Source organism: Perca flavescens, chromosome 1, assembly GCF_004354835.1.
Source record: "Perca flavescens isolate YP-PL-M2 chromosome 1, PFLA_1.0, whole genome shotgun sequence".
In the NCBI taxonomy this organism is placed as follows: Eukaryota; Metazoa; Chordata; class Actinopteri; order Perciformes; family Percidae; genus Perca; species Perca flavescens.
Genome location: NC_041331.1, coordinates 14,212,372 through 14,238,367, shown reverse-complemented (window position 1 = coordinate 14,238,367; position 25,996 = coordinate 14,212,372). Strand labels below are relative to the sequence as shown.

At 39.7% G+C, this 25,996-nt stretch overlaps 2 protein-coding genes across 6 annotated transcripts in view; both read left to right on the top strand.

Annotated features, from left to right (window-relative positions):
* myo9aa (myosin IXAa) overlaps positions 1-12,646 on the top strand; it is a 131,892-nt gene extending 119,246 nt beyond the window's left edge. For 3 of the 4 annotated variants that reach the window (XM_028573510.1, XM_028573518.1, XM_028573501.1), the window contains 18 exons: positions 847-937; positions 1,169-1,384; positions 2,136-2,233; positions 2,873-3,000; positions 3,158-3,378; positions 4,144-4,260; positions 4,418-4,606; positions 5,317-5,367; positions 5,596-5,707; positions 7,810-7,871; positions 8,164-8,356; positions 8,467-8,595; positions 8,716-8,821; positions 8,922-9,053; positions 9,469-9,592; positions 10,768-10,976; positions 11,167-11,309; positions 11,426-12,646. In XM_028573510.1, the coding sequence (XP_028429311.1) occupies positions 847-937; positions 1,169-1,384; positions 2,136-2,233; positions 2,873-3,000; positions 3,158-3,378; positions 4,144-4,260; positions 4,418-4,606; positions 5,317-5,367; positions 5,596-5,707; positions 7,810-7,871; positions 8,164-8,356; positions 8,467-8,595; positions 8,716-8,821; positions 8,922-9,053; positions 9,469-9,592; positions 10,768-10,976; positions 11,167-11,309; positions 11,426-11,937 (2,833 nt within the window). In that variant the 3' untranslated portion in view covers positions 11,938-12,646. The remainder of the gene's footprint in view (positions 1-846; positions 938-1,168; positions 1,385-2,135; positions 2,234-2,872; positions 3,001-3,157; positions 3,379-4,143; positions 4,261-4,417; positions 4,607-5,316; positions 5,368-5,595; positions 5,708-7,809; positions 7,872-8,163; positions 8,357-8,466; positions 8,596-8,715; positions 8,822-8,921; positions 9,054-9,468; positions 9,593-10,767; positions 10,977-11,166; positions 11,310-11,425) is intronic. The other variant, XM_028573527.1, reaches the window with a different exon arrangement.
* A 3,015-nt stretch (positions 12,647-15,661) lies between these two features.
* On the top strand, positions 15,662-25,778 carry LOC114553912 (secretory carrier-associated membrane protein 2-like). 2 transcript variants are annotated; one of them, XM_028575380.1, is made up of 9 exons: positions 15,662-15,843; positions 17,148-17,225; positions 17,373-17,459; positions 18,907-19,036; positions 19,815-19,943; positions 21,247-21,406; positions 22,289-22,390; positions 22,926-23,043; positions 24,008-25,778. In XM_028575380.1, the coding sequence occupies exons 1-9, from the start codon at positions 15,790-15,792 to the stop codon at positions 24,137-24,139; spliced, it is 990 nt and encodes a 329-aa protein (XP_028431181.1). In that variant the 5' UTR covers positions 15,662-15,789; the 3' UTR covers positions 24,140-25,778. The 2 variants fall into 2 exon arrangements, with proteins under 2 accessions (XP_028431181.1, XP_028431174.1); XM_028575373.1 differs by having other exon boundaries at positions 18,904-19,036.
* Positions 25,779-25,996: the final 218 nt, after the last annotated feature.

Sequence of the window (25,996 nt, the reverse complement as noted above, 5' to 3'; positions counted from 1 at the left end):
ATTTTTTTTTCCAATCAAAATCTAGTTTATTGCCAAGTAGGTTTTTACATATACATGGAATTAGCAACAATAAACATAGTAAGAGAAAATAAAGAATAAACATTATTCTTTGTTCCAGATGTAAAGCACTTTAGCTACCTGCTGGTTGCTGTAAAGTGCTATATAAAGAAATGTTGATTGGTTGATTGATAAATACAATGGAAATACAATAGGAATATGAAGAAATATATAAAAAAATATGGTAAATATATCTAAATAACTGTTTTGACATGTGAACAAATTGTTGTAGGAATAATAATGCATAACTGTGAATAAAAATACAAACGCCCAAGAGAATAAATCCCAAAGACAAGCAGGGCTACGATAAACAAGCAAATACATGAATTAATAAAAGTACGCCTAACTAAGTTTACACTCAAAGGATCAATAAATCAAGTGACCATGTCAAATAAAATAACTAACTAAAATGATTATTGGTAACATGAATTGTTTACGTAGTACGAGTAGGAAGTGAAGAATTTGAACATTTCTGACTTTGATCCCCATCAGTGGCAGTATCACCATATGCGGATGCTGCCACACTATATGGATTAGAAGCAGGGACACCGATGAATGAGCTAAATGTGACACATACTGTAGGTGCCACCGGTTTTCATCGGGATTGGCTCATTTTTCTGGAGAACAAAAAAATGATACTATCAGACACATTTGAAAGCTGCAATAACCACATACACTTTCTTCACATAGTGGCTTTAGTGTGATTTTTCAATGACATTTTTGCTAGACCAATTAACTTTTCATTTATTAACATGTTGTTTGGCTCTGTATCCTCTATTTGTCCACCAGGTTTGACAGTGATGCCGTCACTAAAGAAACCCCTGCAGCCATTCCCAGAGAAGGACCATCACCAGTCTCCAAGCCCTCTAAAGGAGCAAAGGTGTGGGATGTATTTTTTTATTTTTTTTTAGAAAATAGACATAGCATGTGTTTGCAAGTTTGCAGGAGTGTCTTTTTATGTTGTGAGTAAATTAATGGATCTTGGCAGCTCCCGGTCTTGCACTAAAAACGACACAGCTGACCTACATGAAATGAAATGCACTGAAGCTCTTCTGCAGATAATAAAGGCACCTTTTTAAACATGCTGTTATCACTTGTGATGAAACTCCAGGTTGGCAGAGCGGGCCAAAAAAAGAAAGCCAGAATGGCACGGACCCGCTCCGACTTCCTCACCCGCGCCCCCTCCCTCTCAGTTGGGGGCGATTCAGACGAGGATGACTATGATGGCGACAGCCCCGTCAACCCCCGTCATTACACTCTACCCCTCTCCAAACAGAGCTCCACGGACGCGGGCTTAAGAAAGTCCTGTTTCAGTGACTCAGACATGGTAACAGGCGCCATCCAAGCCAACAGTGGCCCTCTATATACGTTTTTTTTTTTTTTTTTTTTTTTTTTTTTTTTTTAAAGTGTGGCTTCTCTTTGACATTTTCTAACCCCCTCAGCAGAGAGAGCATAGATCTGCACTAAAAACGGAACTTCAACAAACTTTCTAAACCTGTACACTAACTTTCCGTAGGAGTGGTACACATTTTAAGCTTTTCTAACATGATATGGCTTCTCTGTCTCTCACAGCTGTAACACTGACTTTTTTTCCTTGATTTATTCTTTCTGGTTATTAACAATATTTGCATGTCACTTGGTTACGTTTCCTCTCTCAGCACTTAGCACTAGTCACGAGTCGAACCTTGGGAATCCTTGAAAAAGGGTCATCATTCACTCTTGACTTTCTTCATCACTTAACAAACTCCTCGTGCCTGTTAACGGTTCTTTTCCTGGGAAAACTGATTTGTTCCTTCTGTCATATGTTGTGTCATATATTTCAAAAGAATTATTTGTTGTGTTATTGCTTTGTAATATGATGATAACTATAAACAGCATTAACTCTTTTACTGATGATACCTAGAAGCTCTGGTAAATGTAGCTGGTGCAGCACCAGTTGTGTGATGCTGCCATCTACTGGCTGGCTTGAACTTGTCCTTAGATCATGATCTACTCATGTGCTGTGCGTGTGCATTCACAAAAAAGAGAGGCTTTACTTGGGTTTTGGCCAATCCTAATCCGACTTAATGTTGTTCCAGCCTGCAAGCTCTGAGGAGCAAAAGAAGATTCACAAAGCCATGTCGTCAGGAGATTTGGTCAAAGTGGACTCCATGCGCAAGAACTCGCAAGATGGAAGGTTTGTTCTGCAACTTTGTCTTTATGTCTCGGCCTTAATATTAATAGTTAAGTTAAAAGTTGAACCTACATCGTGTAGTTTTTTGAGTTAATTCTTAGCAAAAAAAAAACTTTTGTTCTTTCACAAATATGTGCTCATTCAATGTGTAATTACTTCCACCAACTAATCAAAGTATTCTCGTAAGCATAGAATCTGACATTCAGAATCATTCAGAATCCAGACGAACGAGTTGCTCGAATGACGGCAGCCATGTAGCGCCTCCATCTTTAAAATACATTAACCAAAGAGGGACATACCTCCGCATTTCGCCCTCTTACACCTATTGGCACCGTGACAAATGCCAGGGGGAGATTACTCGCCATGGAAGCGAAAAAGAGAATTAAAACGCCAACGCCACAGGCAAAGCAACAAGACCAAAGTTAATATTGGGGCGACTAAGAACAGCTACGTGTAAACGATGGAGAGAGCTAATTTCGGGTTCGGCCACCGTAGGAGGAAGGGCTAGAAAGTAATATTTAGTTGGTTGTCATATACAATTTCACCGCTAGATGGGAGAAATTCTTACACAATGTAGCTTTAAAGTTAAAGCTATTTTAATGTTGAGAAAATGTTTATCAATTTTGTTTTAATTGTGTCCAGGGTCCGTAAGATGCGTTTCTGGGGCAAGACAAAGTATGGGGATAAGAAGACGTCCAGAGAAAAGCTGATCTGTGGGGCTGATTCCATGGATGGAGACTATGGAGACACTGGGCCATTGCTGGGAGACGGTGCGTTATCCAAAAGCAAATACATAGGACTCTCACATTGGCTCCTTTTTTTTTTTTTTTAATCTTTAAAAAGCCTGGAGTTCATTTCACTTACTTGCACTCAGTGCCAGTCAGTTCCCACTGAAGTGTCACTGACTGGAGTCCTCTTTCACAGCAGGCCAGGAGAACATGTCGCCCCCCTGCAGTCCTGAGCTGATGTTGGATCGAGGGTTCCGAGACTTGAAGGAGAACAAGGAGCCATCTCCCAAGGTGAAGCGACGGCGCAGCGTTAAGATCAGCAACGTGGCTCTGGAACCCGCTCAGTGGCAGAACGACGCGCTGCAGATCCTCACCTGCACCAACGACTACAGGAGCATGAACGACTTCCTCATGAAGAAGGTACAGACAAACATGTCCTCTTTTATTCTCTTGATACGTACGGGTAAAGAGGATTGCACGGCATTCGCGTGTACTTCTGCGTCTAAAATTCCTCACGAGGAGAGTAACTACCGAAGAACACAACACAGCTTTTTAGCCTGACCCTACAGTCACATTAGCGACATGCACTCGCTTGTGGGCACTCCTGGCCGTGCCTAGCCTACCCCTGGTTGCTTGGCAACAGTAAACAGCAATTCTCTGGTGCTACCTTCAAGCACGTCTTAAAAGTTACTTCAGCGGTATTGATAAGTCACAAGAACAATGTATTTGGATTTAAAAGTATTTATTTCTCGATGAATGTAACAAAATATATGAGATAAAATGCCAAACATATCAGATATATACAGAAATGCGATGTCCTGAAGAGTTTTCCGCCATCTTGAATTATTTTCTTCGACTAGAGCCACTGACCTACGTCACGCTGGCTGCCCTCACGCTGCCTTCACTCCAATTGGCAGTCGCTTTGTCGCATCACTCAGCATTTGCATAAAATAGACTTCTTGTCTATTTTGGCCCCACCTTGCTCGTGGCAGCGGCCAGCTCGTTGCTTGTCGCTGGCAAACGTCCACTCCCGTTGAAAATGAATGGTAGCCTGTCGCTTTGTCTCCTTCTCTTGTAGCTAGTGTGACTGTAGGGTGAGTGTGGACTTTTCCTCACACTCTTACCAATCTTTTTAGAGCTACAGGCAGTCCACGTTCATGCTAAGACTGTGGTGTCATATTTTAGATCAACGACTTGGACACGGAGGACAGTAAGAAGGACACCATGGTGGACGTCGTGTTTAAAAAGGCCTTGAAGGAATTCCGTCTGAACATCTTCAACTCTTACTCCACAGCACTTGCGGTAAGTGCTGTCAACACTGTTTACATGATCATTTAAAATGATTTTATACTTTTTTACATGAGGGCAGATAAAGGACTAGATCCTTTTATACCGGAATATTATTTCCAGTAGATAAATACTGTGCTCTTCCTGTGACCCCCGATGTCTTCCTCCGCAGATGGACGACGGTAAGAGCATCCGCTACAAAGACCTCTACGCTCTGTTTGAGCAAATCTTGGAGAAGACCATGCGGCAGGAACAGAGGGACTGGAGAGAGTCTCCTGTCACAGTGTGGGTCAACACCTTTAAAGTTTTCCTGGATGAGTTCATGACTGAGTACAAACCTCTGGACAGCACACTCAGCAAGGTAAAGACACGCAACAGCCTCCTGGAAAATAGGATTTTGGAAGATGTCTGTAGACATTTTATGCTCCTTTTGAATGTATTCTGTTTTGGGGACATATATTTGTGTTAATTGCTGTGGGTCCAATAAGAAAGTTTGAAGGTTTTTTGAAGTATCTTCATGAAATTTAAATGTTGTGTGGTTAGGGCTGGGCGATATGGAGAAAGTCAGATATCACCATATTCTTGACCAAATACCTCAATATCGATATTGCGGCGATATTCTAGGGTTGACAATTGGTGCTTTAACAAAATATCTTCACACTTAGATTTTAGATAAATAATCATCAGTAATGTAGACATAATGTCTAAGTGGGGAAAAGGCAAATAATAGAACAACGAGAACAGTCTGGTAAGTTCAGAAAATCATCACTTTACTGTAATGTAGCCTTTAAAACCAAGAAAAGATAACACTTATATAACACATATTACGATATCCCAAATCTAAGACGATATCTAGTCTCATATCACGATATCGATATAATATCGATATATTGCCCAGCCCTACGTGTGGTGTATAATAGTGTCTAAAAGCCTTCTGGGTTGTTAGTTTCTAGGGATTTTATTTATGGCGTACATTGTGTTAATATTTGTTAATTATGCTTGCATATACAGTGACATAACTTATTAAATACTAAAAGATATGTTTTACTGTTTTGTCTTTTTGTCCTACAGCAGGCACCTAAACCTGAACGCAAAAAACGGAGGAAAAAGGACACAGACATTGTAAGTTGCTCTCATTCTCATCATTACTACTTGATCATAACAAAAGAACACTTTGCTCTAACAGCCAGCCCTTTACACCCCTGTGTGCTCTTTGGAATAACAAGATATAAATACACCATCAACCAGAATAGAAAAGGCTATAAATAAAGAAAGAAATTGCACATATTCGTGTGAAGGATAATATGCAAGTGAACTCCAAATGAACCTGTGCTCTGCTGCTCTCTGCAGGTGGAGGAGCATAACGGCCACATCTTCAAGTCCACCCAGTACAGCATCCCCACATACTGTGAATACTGCTCATCACTCATCTGGATGATGGACCGCGCCTGCGTGTGCAAATGTGAGTGCGCATGCAAAATATCACATCAGGGACTCAGGACACCTTGAGAATTCATAAATTTCATACAAAATAATATCTGTAAAAGGTTATAAACTTCTTTTTTTTAATTAAATCTGTTTTGGAGACCATGGATGGCTTGGAAGATAGAAGAATTAAAATGTGTTAAGTGCTGAACTAATTAATCAATAATTCAGCGTAACAGTTACGCGGCCCCGTGCATGAGCAGTGGTGGCCTAAAGGTTAAAGAAGCGAGCTTGTGACCGGCAGGTTGTCGGTTCAATCCCCAGACCGGCAGGTAAAGTCTGGGTGGGGAAAGTGAAAGAGCAGCGCTTGTCCCTCCCTCATCATCATCTCATCATTACCACTACTGCGGTGCCCTTGAGCAAGGCCCTTAACCCCAACCACTCCAGTGGAGCTGCTCAGTGGCCAGCAGATCAGACTGTGGTTGTGCTGGGCAGCTTCCAGGTATGAATGTGTAACTGTGTGAATGTGACACGTCGTCGTTGCAAATGAGAATTTTTTCTCAATCGACTTACCTGGATAAATAAAGGTTAAATACAAAAATAAAAATACAAAAATAAATAAAATTGACAGCAAATTAATACCACCACCATTTAAAAGGTCCCATATTGTGAGTGAGATTTCCATGTCTTTTTTTATTATAAAGCAGGTCGAGGTATATAAGGCTACCTATATAAATACTGTGAAAGTTTCAAAACGTTTAGTCCACAGAGAAATGCACACAGCCCGTATTCAGACCGTAACTCTGACCAATCGGAGCACACTGGGCGTTTTTTCGTGAGGGGGGCTTAAAGAGACAGGTGCTAAAACAAACGTTTTAGACACACAGTGAATACAGGTATATTCATGCTACGTTTACACGTGGTCGGCTACTTTCATAAACGGACATTTCAACCTCTCCGTTTTCAAAAATAACATCGTGCACAGCTGTCAGTTTTCAGAAAAGTGTTTGTTTACACGTTCCCGTGTATATATGCCGTCAAGAGCATGCCAAACCTGTAGGTGGCAGTGTAATGAGAAGCTCAAGCCTCTCAGCTGCCTAAACCTTCGTTTGTCTAAGTTTACATGCAAACGTGCAAACAAAGTTTTCCAAAATCTCCACTCTGGCCGGAGTTTTTGAAAGAATCGTTTTTCAGAAGCAAATTCTCCATTTGCGTGTAAATGAAGGGCACAAACGAAGGGAAATGTCTCAGTTTTTCAAAATAACCATGTACGTGTAAACAGGGTATAAGACAAGACAGTTTGAGAAAAAGAATGTTTTTTTTTGTACACGTTAAAGCATGTAAACATGTTTTAGTAGAAATCCAAAAACAAGTATGAACCTAAAAATGAGCATAATATGGGACTTTTATTAAAGTAATTGTTTTAGTAATTTATCAAGGAAAGAAATCAAATATTTGCTGGTTCAAGTTTCTCCAATGTGAAGATTTGCTGCTTTTCTCCGATTTATGTAAAACACATTAAATGATAACAATCATCGTTAGTTGCAGCGGTAAAATATGTGTGATGTTGAAATTGCAATATGTGTTTGTGTTTGCACATGCATCAATATCTCACATACAGAGGGGAAAACCCTGTGACGGGATTTACTCTACGATTTCTCTACTTGACATTAACATAACTTAATCTCCGAGTTACTTGTATTCTGCGAAATTCACCAAACAAGGTCTTGTTGGTGGAAAGTTCAAATAATTGACATGTCCTTAAAATGTATGACACACACACACACACACACACACACACACACACACCCACACACCCACCATGTCTGTGGCAGAGCTGTGTTGAGGCTAGCCTCAGGGAGAGAACCCCGCCCTCTCTCCCTGTTCAGCCCTAATCAGATTGTTTTCAACTGGACTCATGGGGTCTTGGCTGTGTCCCTCCAGAGATTTCCCCACACAGTTTGTCCTTTATTCCCGCAGGATGTTTTCCTGACGCCAGCCAATGCTGCTTTGGTTCCTGAAGCGATAACGTTTTTTTCTTTTCTTTTTCTCCTAACTTTTGCTGAATAATGAGGAGGCACTGCCTTTCCGTGGACAGTGGAAATGACCTGTTTGATTTCTCTGGTTGTGTTTATCCAGTGTGCCGATACGCCTGCCACAGAAAGTGTTGCCAGAAGATGACCACCAAATGCAGCAAGAAGGTGAGTCGGCCATATTGTGCGCACCCGCACAGCAATGTCCCATGACACTAATTGTTTTGCTGTTGGTTTATTTACAGCAGCTAGTTTTATTTCTGCCACCTAATAAACTGCCAGTGTTAGTTCTTTCAAAGACTATGGGGCTGAGAATATATATATTTTTTGGAACATTACCAATTCCTGGAATCATTTTTGAAATATTAGCGTTTGTGGCTGTGTGCATGTGTGTGTATATATATACAACATTTCTATGCGTTTAACAGAGTATTCTGCGTTTGTGTGTGTGTGTGAACAGTTTGATCCAGAGCTTTCCTCCAGACAGTTCGGAGTGGAAGTTTCCCGTCTGACTAATGACGAGAGGACGGTGCCTCTTGTAGTGGAGAAGCTTATCAACTACATCGAGATGCACGGCCTCTACACCGAAGGAATATACAGAAAATCTGGCTCGACCAACAAAATTAAGGAACTCAAGCAGGGACTCGACACAGGTGAACGATGCCAGCTGGCTTTTAAAGCTGCGGAACCCGGGTGGGATAGGAATACATGTGATTACTAAGTGTTGGTTTGGTTTGTCTGCATTCTCCTCGTTGACACACAGACGCCGACAGCATGAATCTGGACGACTACAACATCCACGTCATCGCTAGCGTTTTCAAGCAGTGGCTTAGAGACCTGCCTAATCCTCTGATGACATTTGAGCTGTATGAAGAGTTTATACGACACATGGGTAAGCAATCATCATCAAGCATTCCGTCCACAATAACAATGTATTATTGTTTAGAGGAGAAGAGATGCTTGTTTGCTGTAACAGTAAATGGTCATGTGTCTTGTGGAAATGTCTCCTCAGCTTTGCAGGATAAGAAGGATGCGATCAGAGGCGTGTATTCCGTTATTGACCAGCTGAGCAGAACTCACCTAAACACTCTGGAGCGTCTCGTATTTCATCTTGTCAGGTACAAATCTGATCCTATGGTAATCTTAGAGTAGGGTTAATACATGAACTGCTTTATATCCTTCCTGATGAACTGTTCTAATACTGAATTCATGCTTTAGGGTCGCCTTGCAAGAGGATACAAACCGTATGTCAGCTAACGCCTTGGCTATAGTTTTTGCTCCCTGTATCCTGCGCTGTCCTGACACCATCGATCCAATGCAGAGTGTCCAGGACATTGGCAAGACAACAGCGTAAGAATGCACTTCACGTCTGAATAAATTCTCCGCTTTTGCTAAAGGCAGTGGTTCACAAAGGTTGGGGCGGGAGTAGATCTTAAATTAAGATAGGTATGGAAACAATTAACAAAACTCTATTCAGAGCTGATTTTGTGTCTCAGCCCTGACCATGATAATATTATTTCAATAGAAGTATGGTTAATCTGGCTTTCTTTGCTGCAGATTTCCTCAATAGTGGTTGAGAAAGATTATGGGATTTGTTTTCTGTTTCCAAAAATGTGAGAACCGCTGGCCTAAGGGAACACATGACACTCATACTGTACTGTATAAATAAGACTGTAAAGAAAAGGGTTTGTTTGTTAATTAACTCGTCATTTTGCTGTGCAATGCATTTCCAGTCCTTCTGAAATGGTTTTGTGTCCCTCCGTAGGTGTGTAGAACTTATCATTTGTGAACAGATGAATAAGTACAAAGTTCGACTAAAGGACATCAGTAGCCTGGAGTTTGCTGAGAATAAGGCCAAGTGCAGACTGACCCTCATTCGACGGTCGATGGTAAGATCGGATAATATGACGAATACACCTAACCCCACCGTTATCAGATGAATCACGTGTTTGCAGTGACTCATTGCTACATCTACCTGACTGAGCCACCCTAAAAACTCAGTGCTGTACCTTCCCTGATTTCCTCCTTTTTGTGAGCTGTTTTTTCTCCTCTCCAGATACTCCTCCCTAACCTGTCCTTTCCTTTACCCAGAAACCCGTACTAATAGCTGTTAGATTTATGAGCATAGCGCGCACTATGGTATGTATACACACACCGTGGATTACATGCCCAAATTATCATCCAGTGGTGATGCTGTTGTGGTACCAATCACTGCATAGTCTCATCTCTTCAAATATCAACATTTGTCTTCTCCATCCCTAAAGCATGACTCATCACTTCACTTTGTCTCTGCTTCTGTGTTCTGTAACGGTCTCTTGAGGATGAAAGTCAGGATATACTGCAATCATGCATTTGCTTCTAATTAGATTTACATTATGCTATGTGTAGTGTGGAGCATACAAAATGAACATTTTCAGCATATTCTATGACTTAAAATCAATTTTTTGCAAATACTGCCTCAAGAGCTTACATCAGTGTCACACTCTTATAAGAAATCTAAAATAAGAAATTGGAAATGGTGCTTATTCCATCTTGTGAACAGCTCATTGCATGAGTGGAATATGGTCTCAGAAAATATAAAATGCAAGTCTTCTTTAAAAACAAGTCTAAAAGTCTGTGCACAGTTAAATTGCCTTTATTTCACATGGCAATATTTAAAATGACCAACGCGTTGCAACCCGAAGACGCCACTCAGCTATAAAGGCAGCAAATGAGTTGCTAGAATTGACAGACCTTGATACTGCACATTATAACTGACCTTTATGACGTTTTGGCATTACTGATCCCTCTTCTCTTTTGCTTCTCACTGTCGCTCTAAACAGACAAACGCAGCTAAAAAGGTAAAGTTTGTGTATCGTGGTGTATCTACCTTTTTAGTGCTGCTGTGCTGTTTTCAAACTTGGCTAGTCATTTCATGTGTGAGTGAGTAGCTGCTTGCTAAAAGTGGTGAAATGTACTGTATATGGCGGCATCATTTAGTGCTCGTCAGCTGCTTTTTTAATGTAGCACAAATGTAATATTCACATTAGTGAGAAGACAACATCGGCCCTTTTGTGTTTCCCAGGGAAAAGGCCATGTACAGCGACTAAGCTACCACACACCGTCGCCTCCAGTAAGTCCCCGGCTGCCATCTGTGGCTCACCCCGTGATAGAAGAGAGTGGTGGTGAAGAGGGAGAGGACTTGTTTGCTCAAGTCTCAGAGCATCAGCATGCAGCCATGCAGCAGGAGGAGAGAGTGCTGACAGAGCAAATTGAAAGCCTGCAGAAAGAGAAGTAAACACTGTCACTGCACTTAAGATGTTCTGAAAATGTTATGTGTAAATAACAATAATATGTATAACAATAATTGGTAAGTGAATTTACAAAAGTAACATGTCCAATTTGCATTTATTATAACTGTTAGCTGTGTCTTATCATGTGTGTTCAGCTCATTTGGTAATCTAAATATTGTTTGCCTCTGCAGAGAGGAGTTGACTTTTGAAATACTGGCTCTGGAGCCACGAGCATCAGATGACGAAACCCTGGAGTCGGAGGCCTCTATCGGTACAGCTGACAGCTCTGAAAACCTTAATGTGGACATTGAGGGAACAATTTCTGACGTCTCTGGTATGTCAGGGAAATGTAGGAAACCACAACTCACCTTTTTAGTTTGCTATTTTTCATGTATAATTGGAGAGAAAAGATTAAAAATAAACTTGCCTTGTCTTTGCCTTTCATTGCAGAGAGAGGTCCAGTCTTGACTTCCCCGTGGCCTCGGAGATCTGACATGACGAGCCCCCGACGGCACACTCTCCGCCGGCAGCCTGACTCCCTGGACTCTGTGGACTCTTGCTCCAGTGTTTCCTCCTACTCTTCCTCATCACACTTCCAGCCATCATCCTCTTCCTCCTCTGCCACCACCCGGCGCTTTCGTTTCCACTCCAAGTCTCCCACCTTGGGCTCAGGTCCAGCCCAGGCACAGGCCCAGGCCCAGGCCCAGGCTCTTAATGCATCTCAAGCCTCCTGTTCAGACAGCATAGACAATAGCCCTACAGGAGATCAGGAAGGCGCGTATGACGAAAGGCCCCAGTTTACCAGCCGAGGCACCTTCAATCCGGAGAAGGGCAAACAGAAACTTAAAGGGGCCAAGCATTCAACTCTGAGGCACTCCAGAGAAGGCAGTCGCCAAGGCAGGGACCCTCCAGACATACCACAGCAGCTGGTATTGTATGGCAGTAATGAATTCATGGTATGAAGAACACTGCGCCACCAAATCACTCCCTATCTAACTCCCTAGCAGGTGTATATGTTCTCAATTGGAGGTAACGCAATGGCGACGTATCTCCACTCCTTAAAGCACTCTTGCTTTGCCTTTCTTTCTTGAAGTCTGCAAAAAAGTGTCCCAAAGTGCCGTGTACAGTGTTTCCACCTCCAGAGGGGGGAGATGTTCGGCAGAGGGACAGGAATCGGTGGAAAGGCTCCTTTTCTGTGGACTAAACTGCCACCCATGCTCTCACAGTGCCTCGGACAGCTCTTTACTCAGCGCCAAGAGGAGACGCACTGAGCAGGAGGACAGAGAAAAGGGAATGTTGGAATGTGCAAAAGACCACACAGCATCAGGGAATGTTATGGAGCTGGAAAGCTGAAGCAGTGTACGACAGTAAATGAGAAGAAATCAGGCAACGTCAAGCGTCACGGATGTTACAGTGAACTTAAAGCTCACAATTATTAGCTGCTTTATGAGTTTACAGTTCATAACAATCAGTGTAAGCAGTGGTTGCTCTGTTACTACAAATTTATTTTTTCCCTTATTTAATAAGTTTTAATGTCACAGAAATTCTTTATAGCATTTAATATACAGGTATAAATACTGTACAAAGCCGGAACCCCAGCCTCTGTTGGGTAGTTGAAGTCATATTTATCTATTATTTTTCTTTTTTTTTTTTTTTGAGTATCTTGGACAGAGATGTTGGGGATGTAGTGGATGGATTTGGGGTGTGTGGATGATTTGTGTGTGTGTGTGTGTGTGTGTGTGTGTGTGTGTGTGTGTGTGTGTGTGTGTGTGTGTGTGTGTGTGTGTGTGTGTGTGTGTGTGTGTGTGTGTGTGTGTGTGTGTGTGTGTGTGTGTGTGTGTGTGTGTGTGTGTGTGAGAGAAAGAGAAAGAGAAAGAGAAAAACCACTTCATGTGTTTTAAGTTTGTGCTGCTTTTTTCCCCCTTACAAGGGAAATACCGCCATCAAAGGGACCAAGTCAGCTGGCGCGTATTCAAGCCAAAGGGGATCCCAGCTCTGTAAAGAATGACGGAATTTGTATGAAATCCCTGCATTCACTGCTTAACAGCCATACAACAATTTTAATTGTACAGTACAGTTCATATGTACAGTATAGTGGACAAATGCCATTCTATTCATGAAACCTATTGTTACCCACCCACCCCACTCCCAAAACCATCCCCACCTCCTGTCTCTAAAGTGTTTGCTCAGTAGCAACCAAGAAAGAACATAAAATCAGTATGTCTTCTGTCTTTATTATTGACAATGTTTGTTTTTGTCATTCAAGTGTATTTTTTTCCACATTGTCTATTGTCATTTTACGGCCATGTCAAATTCCACAAATTGTCCACTGTGAGTACATACTGTATTTGAAAATAGGCTTTTTTTTTTTCACAACAGACATTTTGAAATGTCAGAACCATAGATGTTACTAATTACATTAATGTTGGCTTCATTTTATTCCCAGTAAACCATGACCGTGAGCCAGCATGCACAAAACCAGGACCCTGAAACTGAAGCAGCTAAATGGAATTCAGCCATCATTCATTTTATTATTTACACCTGTGCTTCTCCTACTGTGACATGTCAAAATGTCTTCTGTTAAGAAGACACAGAAACACTAATTAATCAGTAATATCTGATCCAAAGGAAGGATTTTTAATAATAATGTAATAAGTAAGTTACAATGATCCATGGGCACAAACCAATATGATACATACCAGTACAATTAGCAAGGGTGTAGGTGTGGGGACAGACAGGGAAATCGGCCCTTCTTCAATTTTTGTAACACATTATTTTATTTCTCTTACAGATGAAAGGTTGAGTTCATGATTCAGTACACTACAGTCTTACTTACAGTAGCTTACAGTGGCTAATGTTAGCAAACCAGAAATAGTTGTATACTTTTCTGACTTCTGACTCTTCTCTACGTGCACTACTGTTAACACTACATTTCAGCATTTACCATTATGCTGTAAATTGTCACCACAGAGGCCATTGATAAGTAAAAGTTCCATAGGCTCACTTTAAGGAGGAGACCAAAGTGTCTTCTGAATCTTTTCTGCCTCAAAGATAAATATGCATACATATCATAGATACATATAATTTGCTGTAATTTAGTAGCAAATATTACAGTCAGTGGCCATGTTTTGATGTGTCTTACTGCATTTCATAATCTTTGATAACCATGGGTTTCAGGTTATTGTTACTGCCGTGTCATTGCTTTAGGGGTCTGTTGTCCCCTTCAATGAAATGAAATGCTTCTGCTGCTTCTGTCCTCGTAAGTCACTAACTGTTGAATTTAGAAGAGCATGACCCAGTGGTCATATCTTGTGCCTTTTTTATTGTCCCAGAAATGACCATCTGTGGTTGGTGGCCCATTTTCCACCTCTGGTATAAACGGATATTGGCTTTGCAATTATAAACCTTATGAACTTCTCCTACGGCTATTGAAACTCGCCACACCGCGTGTGTGGCCTAAAGAGAGCAGACATTCTTCATTTAGTTTTCATTCACATTTTGCAAAGCCCATTTGTTTCATCCCCTTTAAATTTCACAGTCAGAATAAAAGTCAAGTGTGCAACAGCTAAAAGGGGCACAATCATGAAATATAATGAGACAAGGTGTTATAACAACTTGCCAACCTTAGAGGGGATCACTAAAACATCTGTTTGAATTCTCCACCTGTAATTAAAGTGGGAAAAAAAATTATTTTACTTTGGAAGACTTATAACCCAACCAAATGTAGTCTCTATGCTGCACTGCCATAATGAAGATGAGATGTGGTGAAGTCAAAATGTCTTATTGTAAATATTTTATTTATATATATATATATATATATATATATAGCACTTTTCAAGCAAGAGGCACAAAGTACTTTACAGAGATACAAGGCTAAAAGCAGTGGTGGAATGTTAAAGTACATTACCTCAAGTACAGTATTTAAGTACAATTTTGAGGTACTTGAGTATTTCCATTTTATGGTACTTTATACTTCTAGTCCACTACATTTCAGAGGGTTATATTGTACTTTTTACTCCACTGCATTTATTTTAAAGCTTTAGTTACTTTGCAGATTTAGATCAGTAATATAAACTAATAAATTATTATTAACATAGTTAAGCTACCAAGCAGTATATAAAGTAATCAAAAATAAGCCTCACCTTTACCAGCTTCAACATTAAAGTGATGTACACGTTAATGTATTAATAATTATAATATACTTTAACTTTGCAGGATATTTTTACACTGTGGTATTGCTACTTTTAGTTAAGTAGAAGATCTAAGTACTTTTTCCACCTCTGGTTAAAAGTCGACCACATGGACATAGCTGCATGGCGTTAAAGTGGAAAACGATACAAAATAATTTAAAAAAAAATTAAATTTGCATCAAATAAATAAAACCACCTATAATATGATACGCCAATCCTATGAAATTCACATGTTCCTAGGTAGCCTGCCTGCGACCCAGGTTTGTTTTGTCGTTTATGTAACCCGTAATTCCCACAGCACAATCAAGTTTTAAAAAGCTCTCTTATACGTTTAACACAACAGACTGAATCTTATTTCAAGATGGACGTGAGTGGACTGAATTCAGACCGTCACAAGAAACCAATTGACATAATTTCTAAAAAAATAAATAAAGAAATGGATTAATTGATTAGAAATTACTTCCGGACAGCCTCCTGGTGACGTGGGCCACCTATCGAGCCACGCATGCGCAGAGGCCCAGTTTCACTAGCAGTGGCACCATCAGCAGGAGTAACCGCCGCCGCCACCTCCGGGGAGACGGGAGCTGTCGTGTTGTTTATTTCACACAAGTTTATTTCTCTACAATGTCGGAATTTGACAGCAACCCCTTCGTGGACCCATTGGACAATCCCTTCCAGGTGAGACTGTTGTTTTCCTCTCTGTGTGCGAAGTTTTCAAGGAGCTGTTTTCGTGCAAAGTGAAGACTGAAAGAGATATGCTGTAACAAAAACCAGTTTGGTTGGTTGCTGGGTTTGGCCTCAGCGTTTCCTGACAAGAATCGTCACTATTATGAAGTGTGACCCATTTTAGTCCAGTCGTGGGCTGTTAATAAAGATTGTCTGTAAAACGGTGTATTTACGCTGTACGCGGGCTGTTAACTCACCTGCGCAGGTAAGCAGACCCACAAACAGGTGCCTGCTGCTGATCTTCAGCCATCTACCGCGACTCATCTTCAACACGCCATTGATGGTAGATTTTGTAAACCAGATCCTTAATATATTAGGGCTGTCCTCGACTAAAGAAATTCTTAGTCGACTAACACTTATACGATTTTGTCGACTAATCGATTAGTTGATTTAATTGACTGTGCGCTTTGAGAGGTGGTTAAGACTAGAAAAGCACAATATAAATGTAGTTAATTAACCATCTGTTATTTTCCACAATTAATCCTGCAAAAGCACCACTTTAAATCTTGTGTTTACCATAAATGTGCTCAGAAGTTTCTTGGAAATAAGTAATTAAGCATGAATAATCATAAAAAATGACTAATCGACTAAAGAAATCTTAGTCGACTAAGACCAAAACGACCGATTAGTCAACTAATTGACTAAGAGGTGGCAGCCCTATAATATATATATATATATATATATATATATATATATATATATATATATATATATATATATATATATATAGCATCTTCATTGGGTGTATTTTCTTTAGTCTAATGACCTCACATCCCAGTTTTTATTTTTATTTTCAGATCTAATGGGTCTAGGACATATATGGTTATAGATTAACATTTGTCTTTGTGACATATTTACTTAAAGAAAAAAACACCATTGTCTTTCTTCAAACTTAAGAAATTTTGTTTTATCTGAGAAAGATGTGGTCCAAGGGTCCAAGGCCTTGAGTCTGTTAATAGTTAATGTTGTGTGAGAGGAATAGGTGCCACTCCTGGACTGGTTGGGACACTGTCTGTGGGACACTGCTTACTTCACACATGGCTCTATATATATATATATATAAAATGTGTATATATATAAAATATGTATGTATGTATATATAATATATATGTGTATGTATGTATGTATGTATATATATATATATATATATATATATATATATATATATATATATATATATATATATATATATATATAACTGAAGGGCGATGGATTCTCAGCAGTACATCACAACACCAAGTACTGCTCTTTTTCAGGATGCCTCAATCACTCAAGCCACCAGCGGAGCCCCTAAAAACGTTGGGGAGTTCAACCCATTCTCTGCAACTGAAATGGTTTGCTCCTTATTATTATTATTATTATTATTATTATTATTATTATTATTATTTTTTTTTTTTTTTTTTTAACTACTGTATAGTTGATTCATAATTCAGAGGGGATTTAGTTATTTAAAAAGCAATATTGCTTCACTCGTTTTACAGGGAACCCACTCCGGCACGACCATCCCCATCTCTGCTGCCACCTCTCAACCCGCCATCCTACCGACTTCTGTGGAGCAGAGTTCACAAGTAAGTCAGAAACACACACTTTACAAAGAAAGGAAATGAAATAAGCTGGTGTGAAATCCCAATTCGGCCATTTTATAGGTCAGCTGAGGTGAACTAACCGGGTGGCTTTGAATGTCTAAAACAATAGATAAGGTCAATAATAATACGCTAATACTAATTAATAATTGCGGAGTAGAGCCCTGATTTATGATGAATTTGTGAGGCTGATATCTATTATTGAGAGAACACAACGGCTGTTATAGGTTTCTTTTTCACATGAACACATAATATAAATTAAGTGGGGGAAGAAATACTCAGATCCTTATGTAAAAATAGTAATACCATAGTCTGAAATACTCAAAAAGTCCTGAAATCAAAAGTAAAAGTACTCATTATGCAGATTGGCTCTTTTCACAGTGCTACATTATAATATAATATTATTATAGACTACTATATTCTATTTATATCCCTAATGAATATGTGTAAGAGCATTTTAATGTTTATGTGGAACCAATTTTAGATATTTTTTTATACTTACTGGGAAAATAAATAGTGTAGTACTGCATCGTATCATATAAGCATATGATAGGTTTTATGTAAAAAACACAAGTGTTAAATATATATATAGTGAATTTATAATAAAAATAAAATGGAAATACTCAAGTAAAGTACAAACATGTCAAAATTTAAGTACACTTCTTGAGTAAATGTACTTTGTTGCATTTCACCAGAGTTGGCAAAAGTACTCACTTCCCGTACTCAGGTAGAAGTACAGATACTTGTGTTAAAAAATACTCTGGTAAAAGTAGAAGAACTGATTTAACTTCTTTGCTCAAGTAAAAGTAACAAAGTACAGGCTTGGAAATGTACTTGAAGTATAAAAGTAAAAGCAGCCTTGCGAATGACAACCATTTTTTTATGCAAAGCTACCTGGAGCACACAAATGTTACTAGAGTGCAAGCTGAGAAACTTCAGTGGACATGGAAAAAGGATTAGTAGAAGGTAGCAATATTCGTATTTGAAAATATAAGGAGTAAAAGTACAAAGTCGGCACAGAAATAAATAGTAAAGTAAAAAATATCTGAAAAATCTACTTGAGTACAGTAACGTATACATTAGATTTGTTACAGAAGAATTGGGACCAATTCTGTATATTTTACACATTTTACAGTTCAAAACCCATCTTGCCAGTTTGACTTTTTGATGGAGCATTTTGTCACTTCTCTGCTGCCGTATTTGCCAATACCAATATATCTGTTGAGCTAAAATTAGGTGATTGTATCGCCTGATTTTAGTATCCATAGTCGGGCTATAGTAGTGATTTGGTCTCGGGAGCTGGCGTCTTACACAGCTAAATTAGCTGTGGGGTGGATGTACTGCTGCCAGTAGTGTGAATAAGGAATCGATTGGAGGAAGATTGCAGCAGGGAGTGATGCAGTGACAATAGTAGTATTGTATCACCCAGCAGGCAAATATAGCAGCTGGCCAGGCTAACCTGCTCAAACAGCAGGAGGAGCTGGAGAGGAAAGCAGCTGAACTGGAGCGGAAGGAGCAGGAGCTCCAGAACAGGACCGGAGGCAGAGCGCCCAACACTGGCGGTAAGTAGTTGTTTTAGAAGCTGCGTGTAAACTCGTGTTGTACATACGGACAAGAAGAATTGACACTACTCACAGGTTTAAAGGAACACGCCGACTTATTGGGACTTGAGCTTATTCAGCGCATCCCCCAGAGTTAGATAAGTCCATACATACCCTTCTCATCTCCGTGCGTGTCATAACTCTGTCTGCCACTTGGGCGGAGGGATTTGCTCGCAGCACCTGAGTGCAACGGTGCTTTTCAGGTGTTGCATTAATCACTCCGCCCAAGTAGCAGTGCTTCGCCTTCTGAGAATATAGTTCCCAGTTTGTAGACGGTTAGAAGATGGCTGTGTCTGGGGCGGCCTCTAGCTCACCCAGTAAGAGCGTTCGCCCCATGTTGGCTGAGTCCTGCAGCGGCGCGGGTTCGAATCCGACCTGCTGCCCTTTGCTGCGTGTCATCCACCATCTCTCTCCCCCTTTCATGTTTATCTACTGTCACTTCATAATAAAGGGGAAAAAAATCATCTTAAAAGAAGATGGCTGTCTCTCATGACCTTGTTATTTGTACACGCTGTGACTATACTAATCACAACATGTAAATGGGAAAATGTTGGCGTTATTTTGCCACTTATTGAGAGAAGGATCTGTGCTAAGCTAGGCTAGCAGTGGGTGCGAAGATGAGAAGGGTATGTATGGACTTCTCTAACTCTGGGGGATACGGTGAATAAGCTAAAGTCCCAATAAGTCGCCGTGTTCCTTTTAATCCAGCTGTGATTATTTAATTTTTTTGGTCTATCAGATAAAGAGAACAACTGGCCACCTCTTCCCAAATTCTTCCCTGTGAGGCCCTGCTTCTATCAGGACTTCGAGGGGGAAATCCCTGACGAGTACCGCAGGATCTGCAAGAGAATGTACTACCTCTGGATGTGTATGTACCCCTGAATACAGTATTTGCTTCATACCTGTTGTTTTTGAATATAAAAGAGCCATTGATCCATAAGATAGTATGTTTTTTTTTTTAAACGAATGTGTGTAGTAACCAAGGTCTACCTGCACACTGAAGGACTGGCAAATGTCAGCATCTTGACATCATGATTTACAACATAATAATCCTAGTTTTATATACGATATTAATAAATTAAGAGGCCATCTGAGAACCCTGGGTTTGTTGAATTACGTAAAATAGTTAATAATGTATCACAAATACATGAATCATAAGCATACTGTAGTTGCTTTTTGGTGGTTGTTTTTTCCTAGTGCAGTGCTTGGCCTCCTGTATTGCTGCTTGCAGCTTTCTCCAGAACCATTGTACTCCGAAATAACTTACAGAAGGCCCCCAAAGCACGTAATGTACAACTGTAGGCCTATACTACTGACTAACTATGTACTTGTGTTTCAGAGGAAAACATACATTCACAGAGAATGTTGCACATTCAGATTCTATTCACAAAATATCACAATTAAAATATGATGTATTAAACTATCCAGCATCATATTACAGTTGAAAATCTCCACCTTGAAGTACATTGTGCTGACTGATAATGCCTCTCTTTTTCTTAACTAAACATTTGAAAGCAGAACTTGCACGGTGCCGTCAAAGGCGTTTTTTTTTTTTTTATGGCATAAGGAAAGCGAACGGCCGGAGAAATGTGCGCGACAACACAAAGTGCTGGAGATGCCCAACCTGTAAACGCATGTTGCAGCGCGGCTCAATCAGTCGCGGCTCAGCTGTGGCTCATCTAGAGAGTCAGCATGTCCCCTATTTTCATCATTTGCATGTAGGGTCGACAGCAATGAGTTTTTGGCAAGAACCGCAATCAATGAGCCACATAGGGATTCAGCAACTCCCGCCCCCGCTGCTGTACATGTGTGGGGACGCAGAGATATTCCGATTTATAGAAAGATATGATGACATTTTTAAAAACTTTAGGATTGGGGTTTTCTCAGAATATGCCTCAGAGCTTTTTGTGGAACGTACATTGATTCACTTCCGTTGCACTCCTTTTTAAAATCCAGCATTCAGAGTGCAGTCAACTGTCAACTTGATTAAGGTTTTACTGAAAGCATCACTCACACCTATTAAATGTTCCTATAGGGGAACCAAAGACGAACTAGAAAAATACACACAACTCTATTTTTTAGCTATTTAAATGCAGAGTGGTGCTTGTGTGTCTTTAGATGTCTTTGATAAGAACCAATCCAACTCATTGGTTTCCTGTGTGTCTCCCCAGTCCACAGTGCTACCCTCTTCCTCAACGTGCTGGCCTGCCTGGCTTACTTCACTGCAGACTCTCAGTACGGCGTCGACTTCGGTCTGTCCATCCTCTGGTTCATCCTCTTCACCCCAGTGTCCTTCGTCTGCTGGTACAGGCCCGTCTACAAGGCCTTCAGGTACGCCGTCTTACTCGCCTTGTGCTGACGATGTTCTTTGATTTGCATGACTTACATGCAGGGTTTCCACAGGGTCTTAAAAAGTCTTAACAAAAAAAAATAAAAATCTAAAATTTCAAAATTAAAATGTTAGGCCTAAAATGTCTTAAATTCACTTTTACGCATTGTTTTCCAGGTCTTAAATAATTTAAAACAGGTCTTAATTTTCTTACGTCAATCTAATATTCTCACAGCGCTTTAGATTTATTTGGTGATGTAGTTTTTTCTGTCGCTAGTCCAAATATAATTTGCTGTATTACGACTACAAATGAGACCAACATGCAACTTATATTGCAGTCTACTCTGCAATCAAGACACCAGTCCTATAATGCCAATGAGGAAATCTGGGAATTGTTTCAGACAATGTTTCCGGACTCTGACATCTGATTTTGTTTTTTATGTTGTGATACATAGGTCTTAATTTTAATTCATAATGGTCTTAAAAAGTAAAATTAAATTTGACTTGTTGAAACCTGTAGAAACCCTGTACATGACTGGATGTAACTGTTTTGATGTACATGCAGCAGAAACAAATGCAGATGAACTACTCTACTATATTAGAAACTATAGTAGAGTAATATCTGCAAAAAAAGTTTTTAAGTATTTAAAATAATAGTATTTAAATGTTTTACAGACTATTATTATTATTATTATTATTATTATATGTATTGAAACACAAGTCTTTAATGGAGGCTACAAATGACTGTGAATGTGACTTGTACACTTGAATGTCTTTTCATTTGTGTTACCTCTGTATCTATAATCTGGCAGCAAACACACCTCTTCAATACTAAATATCATGAATAACATGTCCTTTGTGTTGTCTTTTTTTCCCCTCTCCAGGTCTGACAGCTCCTTCAGCTTCTTCTTCTTCTTTTTTGTCTTTTTCTTCCAAGTGGCAGTGTACGTCATCCAGACTGTAGGGATTCCCAAGTGGGGAAACAGGTTAGTGGGAACTTTATTTTAAACTGAACAATGATCTGCATGTTCGGTGAAGGTGTGGTGTAATGACGGTTGTTCACTGCTAACAACAGGTGTCTATTTTCATCAGTAAGAGTGATTCTGTGCACTCTGCTTTGGTTAGATTCGTAGAAAATGTGGGTACGCATTGGGTCCATTTATTTCTTCATTCACGCATATGTGTTTGTGTGTGTGTATTCTTGCCCTTCTCGCATCTCTTTGACAGATTCCTGCTCCCCTAACTTGTCTGGGTTGCTGCTTTGTAAGTGTGTGGAACTTTTCTCTTTGGGTTTCTTTTCTATATCGTGCGATATATTTTAGGCTTTTCAGTTTTCTATCATTCACTTTTTCAAACTTCATGCTTTACCTTTGGTCACTGAGGAAGGTCAGGATGTTTGTTCATTTCTCTTTAATTCAGAATGCCAGAAAAGTCTGTTGTATACTGTACAGTACACACTCATTGTAGAGAAAATGTGAAATGACACATGGCTATTTGTTTGTGTGTCTCTGTTGTCGACAGTGGATGGATCGCATCCATCAGCATGATCGGCACAAACTTGGCTGTGGCTGTGGTTATGATGGTGGTGGCCGGTTTTTTCACTGTAAACGCTGTCCTGGCTCTCATCCTACTCAAAATGGTATTGTCAATGTTTTACAACTTCTCATATTATAAAAGAAACTTTTCTTCGGAAAAAGGGACTATTGAGCCATGTTACAGTTTGTACTTTTACATGTTACTATTTGAATATTAACCAAGTTTAATATATTTGTAGTCTACATAAATAAAGTCCACACACACTGTATGTTTGCAGTAAAGATGGCATGGTGACTTATAAGCAATTGAACTTGCCCAAAATAGAAAGTGCAGCAAACATATATAAATATGGGTATTCCAACTGTGGCTTCATTTTGTTTATTTTCGCTCCAACACAGTGATGCCGCATGCAAATCAAAGAGAGAAGCCTAGCAAGAGAAACAAAAAATGGTGGTGACAACAACTTGCAATGCAGCTGCAATAAAAGAGCAACGAAGGCATCAGAGGGAATATGAAGATTTAGAAACTGTTGAAAGGTTCTTCATTCTGTACCTCCACCAGAATTGCATAATCTAGGGGCGTGTTGGTAATAACGGGGGGGGGTTACAGTGCTGCCATATAACCGCAACATCCTGGGTTCGATTCCAGCCTTGGGACCTTTTTGTTGCATGTCATAACCCTCTCTCTCTTAAAAAAAAGAAAGAAAGAATTGCACAATCCTAGAAATATTTTTATTTTAATCGTAAAGATGTTTAGACATTTTGGATCTGCATCTTGACCTAACTTTGCACTGGAATACACACAGTGATAGACAATGATTACATTTGTTTTCATTCAAATAAGTATAATAGTTCATGAGGAAATGGCAAAAAAATAAAACTGCCCAAAATTACCTATGTTGCAATGTTATTAAATTCTTGGAAAAAAAACCTTGAACCACCAAAGTTCCCTGCGATTTATTTAGATTGGAGATACTATCCTAACTAATAGACAAAAAGGACTGACTCCATGAGCTCCTTATAAACCTGTCCCTGCCCTAATCTGTACTCCTTTTCCTATATCCCCAGGTCCACTCGAAGTACAGAAGGACAGGTGCCAGCTTCACCAAGGCCCAGCAGGAGTTCTCCACGGGAGTCCTGACCAACCGAACTGTCCAGACTGCTGCAGCCAGTGCTGCCCAGGGAGCCTTTGGCAATTAGAATGTTCCCCACATCCTTTGTGCTTCAGGCTAGTCTCTTCTGTGACCAACATAGCCATGTCCCAACATACTTCAATGTGTTTAGGGGCTGGGGGTTTGATTATTTATTGAAAAGGGCCAAAAAAACAAGTAACTTATGAGGTGGCGATTTATTCTCACTACATCAGCCGAGTGAAGTGTCTACATTCTCCACTTATAAACTTTTCAAGAGACTGTTGTATAATACAGAAGACGCGCTAGAGGTCTCACACAAACGCGCAATGACATCTTCAGTATACAGCAAAATGTATGCCATCAACAGTTATTCTGGGACATGTAGGAAGGAGTAAGAAAACTGAAGTTGAATTAAACAAGGCCTAGGAGGAGGCAGAGTGGGTATGACAAAAATGAATTGACAACACCAATAATCACAATATAACTAACTGGAATACATTTAACATAGTCAACTGAAGTAAGTATGTGCGGCGCACCACTGAACAGGGCTGGGATTTAGTGATAAAGTACATTTATTTAAACCCCGTCACTCTTAAATACGCTGGCTGAAAGTATTAGGATTTCTCTATCTCACAGTTCATGTAGAAATAACATACTGGGGCCTTGAAAATAAACACTGCGAAGAGTTGGGATTATATAAAAAGCATACTTGACATGAGAATGTTTTACCATCATTCAATGATGGATCCACGTAATGCGTGTATACATATTTTTGTCATTACATCAGCACGTAGAGCGTTACAGGGTTACCATTTTATCATTCTGCTTCATAAACATGTTTAATACATGCACTATTGGATGCCCTGTAAGCCATGTGCATATAACACTGTATAGGATGATGATTAATGAAGGTGACGGGATGGTGGAAGGTTTTTCTTTCTACTGGTTTCATCAGTTTACTGATTTAGATGAAGTGAGACAAAAAACTCTTCTTCGGGCAATTGAAGACGTAGTTTAACAGTGACGGCACATTTTAATTTATGTTTAGTTAAGAATATGTTTTCAGGTATAGTATGGATCCTTGCTGTGATTAAAATGAAATGCAGGGTGCAGGTTTACTAATGTAAAGTTACTGACATAGTACAGAATGTAGACTTATTTACTTAGAAGTGTATTAATGAGCAGAAAGAACACAATATTTATCTGTCGATTATTCAGTCTTGACTTTATATTCATGGTAGTTATACTGCAGACCAAAGTCATGTGTTACTGAATAGTCTCAGATAGTTTGTATTTCTTTTTTAGCTGCTTTCTACCTACTTGTTTGGTATTAGCATTTTTTTTTCTCACATATTTACTTGTGAATATATATATGCTGTCCAATTCTGATCTTTTGTTACTGTAACACACTGAATCACTTTGTTTTGGTGTAACCTCACTCAGTGCCTTTCAGCAGATCGTAACCCACCAATTTTTACGCGGGGATTTAAGCACAAAGCTGTTGGTTATTAGTGTTTTGTCTGATTTCCTTTGTCTTAATAGAGAAACGTGTTTTATGGTGATGTTTCCCTTCGATGATCAGAATGTATTAAGGTGTGTTGTACATATTGGTGACTTATTTAAAACATAATTTACTGGGGGGAGGGGGGTATTTGGGGGGAAAATTGGTTCTCAGTCTTAACATAAATAAACTGTAATTTTTTTCATCTTTTGAAAATGTACATCATGTAAAGGATTGCCTGCTAAGTAAAGACATTCATACTGTACATACCAAATGTCTTAGCTACATGATGTAAAATACACGTAGACGCACGCTTATGATGTAGCTGTGTAAATGTGTAGCTAGAGAACAAGGAGGTTATGTTCCCTGTGAGTCAGCTACACTTGTTCTCTGTTGTTAGAAGCAACGTTATCATTATTCTCA

Bases quoted from the DNA above. Each gene is read 5' to 3' on its own strand.
- LOC114553912 (XM_028575373.1), top strand. From the start codon at position 15,790: ATGTCGGAATTTGACAGCAACCCCTTCGTGGACCCATTGGACAATCCC. The intron at 17,460-18,903 runs GTAAGTCAGAAA...TGTATCACCCAG, and splicing joins CTGTGGAGCAGAGTTCACAA to CAGGCAAATATAGCAGCTGG. The intron at 19,037-19,814 runs GTAAGTAGTTGT...TTGGTCTATCAG, and splicing joins CAGAGCGCCCAACACTGGCG to ATAAAGAGAACAACTGGCCA.